Genomic DNA, 4,764 nt, shown 5'->3' on the forward strand with positions numbered 1-4,764 from the left:
CCACATTCGTTTTCATAATTACTAATATTGATCTTGCTCCCATTAAACGCAAGAATATAATTGTCGATGTTGGGGACTGTTTTCCACTCCAGAGTTATGCTGGTCTCATTTTGTCCATTTTTCTTAAATTCTTCAGTGTTACGAGGAGCTAGAATAGAAAAACACACAAAGAAGAAACTGTAACAACATTTTCTGTCAGAAACAGAAACATGGAGCGAGGCTTCAGTTTCAGTATTTTTATCAGTCCTTTTGAAAAATATTAGGTGAGCTACACTCTTCTGTTTCTGAGAAACCTTAAACATCATTATAGAGCTCTGCCCTTGTTCATGTTGTAGAGGAGCATCAACTGTGGAACATTTTAAAGGACTATGACTGTTTTAGATGTTTTTAATCTGTTAACCTCCACCAGGTTAGCAGTAAGCAGTCTAGGATTATAGGTCGGGTTAGTATTTGACATATTCAAATTGGAAAATTTGACAAATGTTTATGTTATTATTCTGTAGGATGTATTCTGGGATGTTTTTAACCTTGTTCCACCCAGATGTATACTGCATCTCATTTTGATGCACCACAGTCACATTATTAACACTTTGTGGAGCTAAAGATAACAGAGGAAAGTGGTTTGATACACAAAAAAACACACAAAAAAAACAACAACTCTCCATCAGCCAAAGTTTCAAGTACTAATGAGCCGGTCCATCCTGGTTTATCTATCTATGTTAGAGAAAATATATCTTACCAGTGACTGCGATGCAGTTTACTCCACTGCTTCTGACATTTCCAAACACAGTGAAGAGAGTGAAATTGTATCTGGTTCCACTGGTCAAATCTAACACTCTGTATTCTTCTGTAGAATTACTAATGTTGATCTTGCTCCTTTCATTAAACGCAAGAATGTAATTGTCGATGTTGGGGACTGTTTTCCACTCCAGAGTTATGCTGGTCTCATTTTGTCCATTTTTCTTAAAGTCGTCAGCATTACGAGGAGCTAGAATAGAAAAACGCACAAACAAGAAACTGTAACAACATTTTCTGTCAGAAACAGAAACATGGAGCGAGGCTTCAGTTTCAGTATTTTTATCTGTCCTTTTGAAAAATATTAGGTGAGCTACACTCTTCTAGTTTCTGAGAAACCTTAAACATCATTATAGAGCTCTGCCCTTGTTCATGTTGTAGAGGAGCATCAACTGTGGAACATTTTAAAGGACTATGACTGTTTTAGATGTTTTTAATCTGTTAACCTCCACCAGGTTAGCAGTAAGCAGTCTAGGATTATAGGTCGGGTTAGTATTTGACATATTCAAATTGGAAAATTTGACAAATGTTTATGTTATTATTCTGTAGGATGTATTCTGGGATGTTTTTAACCTTGTTCCACTCCAGTGGTATACTCATCTCATTTTGATGCACCACAGTCACATTATTAACACTTTGTGGAGCTAAAGATAACAGAGGAAAGTGGCTTTGATTAAAAAACACACAAAAAAAACAACAACTCTCCATCAGCCAAAGTTTCAAGTACTAATGAGCCGGTCCATCCTGGTTTATCTATCTATGTTAGAGAAAATATATCTCACCAGTGAACTGCGATGCAGTTTACTCCACTGCTTCTGACATTTCCAAACACAGTGAAGAGAGTGAAATTGTATCTGGTTCCACTGGTCAAATCTAACACTCTGTATTCTTTTTCAGAATTACTAATGTTGATCTTGCTCCCATTAAACACAAGAATGTAATTGTCGATGTTGGGGACTGTTTTCCACCCCAGAGTTATGCTGGTCTCATCTTGTCCATTTTTCTTAAATCGTCAGCATTACGAGGAGCTAGAATAGAAAAACGCACAAACAAGAAACTGTAACAACATTTTCTGTCAGAAACAGAAACATGGAGCGAGGCTTCAGTTTCAGTATTTTTATCTGTCCTTTTGAAAAATATTAGGTGAGCTACACTCTTCTGTTTCTGAGAAACCTTAAACATCATTATAGAGCTCTGCCCTTGTTCATGTTGTAGAGGAGCATCAACTGTGGAACATTTTAAAGGACTATGACTGTTTTAGATGTTTTTAATCTGTTAACCTCCACCAGGTTAGCAGTAAGCAGTCTAGGATTATAGGTCGGGTTAGTATTTGACATATTCAAATTGGAAAATTTGACAAATGTTTATGTTATTATTCTGTAGGATGTATTCTGGGATGTTTTTAACCTTGTCCACTCCAGTGGTATACTCATCTCATTTTGATGCACCACAGTACATTATTAACACTTTGTGGAGCTAAAGATAACAGAGGAAAGTGGCTTTGATTAAAAACACACACAAAAAAAACAACAACTCTCCATCAGCCAAAGTTTCAAGTACTAATGAGCCGGTCCATCCTGGTTTATCTATCTATGTTAGAGAAAATATATCTTACCAGTGACTGCGATGCAGTTTACTCCACTGCTTCTGACATTTCCAAACACAGTGAAGAGAGTGAAATTGTATCTGGTTCCACTGGTCAAATCTAACACTCTGTATTCTTTTTCAGAATTACTAATGTTGATCTTGCTCCCATTAAACGCAAGAATGTAATTGTCGATGTTGGGGACTGTTTTCCACTCCAGAGTTATGCTGGTCTCATCTTGTCCATTTTTCTTAAAGTCGTCAGCATTACGAGGAGCTAGAATAGAAAAACGCACAAACAAGAAACTGTAACAACATTTTCTGTCAGAAACAGAAACATGGAGCGAGGCTTCAGTTTCAGTATTTTTATCTGTCCTTTTGAAAAATATTAGGTGAGCTACACTCTTCTATTTCTGAGAAACCTTAAACATCATTATAGAGCTCTGCCCTTGTTCATGTTGTAGAGGAGCATCAACTGTGGAACATTTTAAAGGACTATGACTGTTTTAGATGTTTTTAATCTGTTAACCTCCACCAGGTTAGCAGTAAGCAGTCTAGGATTATAGGTCGGGTTAGTATTTGACATATTCAAATTGGAAAATTTGACAAATGTTTATGTTATTATTCTGTAGGATGTATTCTGGGATGTTTTTAACCTTGTTCCACTCCAGTGGTATACTCATCTCATTTTGATGCACCACAGTCACATTATTAACACTTTGTGGAGCTAAAGATAACAGAGGAAAGTGGCTTTGATTAAAAACACACACAAAAAAAACAACAACTCTCCATCAGCTAAAGTTTCAAGTACTAATGAGCCGGTCCATCCTGGTTTATCTATCTATGTTAGAGAAAATATATCTTACCAGTGACTGCGATGCAGTTTACTCCACTGCTTCTGACATTTCCAAACACAGTGAAGAGAGTGAAATTGTATCTGGTTCCACTGGTCAAACTACATCGTATTCTTTTTTACGAATTACTAATGCTGATCTCTCTTTCATTAAACGCAAGAATATAATTGTCGATGTTGGGGACTGTTTTCCACCTCCAGAGTTATGCTGGTCTCATTTTGTCCATTTTTCTTAAATTCGTCAGCATTACGAGGAGCTAGAATAGAAAAACGCACAAAGAAGAAACTGTAAACAATGTTCCCAACAACATCTTGTATTTTGTGTATGTTTTAATTAGACTGAACATTTTGTTCAGTGCTCACTAACCTGTCACAGCACTGAATCTGTATCCACTGCTGTTGAGTCCCTCAGACGTAGTGAAGAGAATGAATGTGTAGTTTGTCCCAGCAGTCAGAGAAGTGACCACATGTACTATGGGTCCTTCTTCAGTTTTATTAATATCTTGTGTTATATTACCATATTGCAGGATGTATGTTGGGATGTTGTTAACCTTGTTCCAGGTCAGAGTTATACTGTTCTCATTTTGTGTGGTCACATCCACTCTGTCAACATTATCTGGAGCTGAAAAAGAAAAGAGGACACACAGTGGTTGTAGTTCAAAAAAAGTTTAAAAAAGAACAAGAACTGAAGCACTGACTATACTGCTTTCACTCCTTTTTTGTTACATCGTCAGGAGCTGTGATGATTTGAGAGTGGTGTTCACCTTTTACCACAATAAAAACCCAGAATGACATTCACTTCAGTTTTACCGATCACCAACAAAAGTCTAGTATAGTGTTTCATTCTTACGGGCTTTTGCTGTTGTAGATGTAGATGTAGTTGTTTGTTCTGTTGAAGTCTGTGGAGTGGGATTTGTTTGAGCCAGTGGAGTAAATGTTTGTGTTGTTTGAGTTAGTGGAGAGGTTTTTTGTGTTGTACCTGTCAGCAGATTGGTTCTTAGTCTTGTGCTTGTTTCTGTTTTTGCTGTACTTTTCTGTCCTGCTGTCACTGTCGTCGTCACTGTTGATGTGATTATTTTAGTGGAGTCAGTTGTGCCCTAAAAGCAGAAAAAGAGTGAAAACTACAGAATCTAAAATCTGTGAAAAAAAATCACCATTGAATACCCAGTTAACATGAGTCTGTGGCAGTCTCACAGAGCGATGTTTGCTGCTTTTAATTTCACATCTACATTATATCATAAACATTATGTGAACAGTAATACTTCGAGATATCCTCTGAGCTTTCTGCTTTATAAGAACAAAAACTTTCACTAAAAATAAAAAAAAATGATGTGCAGGAAACAATTAAGTCAGTGTCAAATTATTTTAGCATTTTATGTGTCAGCTTCTACAACTAGCAACATCTATAACATAAAAATCACAGAGCTGGCAAAAAATCTATTAATTAAGTGTTTGCTTTGACTAAAAATGCAAATCATATGTATTATTATATTGTATATTATAGCTACAGTTACTTACAGTTACTGGCCTAT

The 4,764-nt window shown here is 36.4% G+C and overlaps 1 protein-coding gene across 1 annotated transcript in view; it reads right to left on the reverse strand.

Annotated features, from left to right (window-relative positions):
• The window catches only part of LOC102298667 (protein tyrosine phosphatase receptor type H), a gene marked incomplete in the record, with an annotated part of 27,888 nt that overhangs the window by 14,939 nt on the left and 8,185 nt on the right, over positions 1-4,764 (reverse strand). Inside the window, 2 exon segments of the mRNA XM_042226006.1 lie at positions 740-988; positions 2,411-2,656. Of these exon segments, the coding sequence (XP_042081940.1) occupies positions 740-988; positions 2,411-2,656 (495 nt within the window).

Source organism: Haplochromis burtoni, unplaced genomic scaffold, assembly GCF_018398535.1.
Source record: "Haplochromis burtoni strain Fernald_Lab_line unplaced genomic scaffold, NCSU_Asbu1 Contig_192, whole genome shotgun sequence".
In the NCBI taxonomy this organism is placed as follows: domain Eukaryota; kingdom Metazoa; phylum Chordata; class Actinopteri; order Cichliformes; family Cichlidae; genus Haplochromis; species Haplochromis burtoni.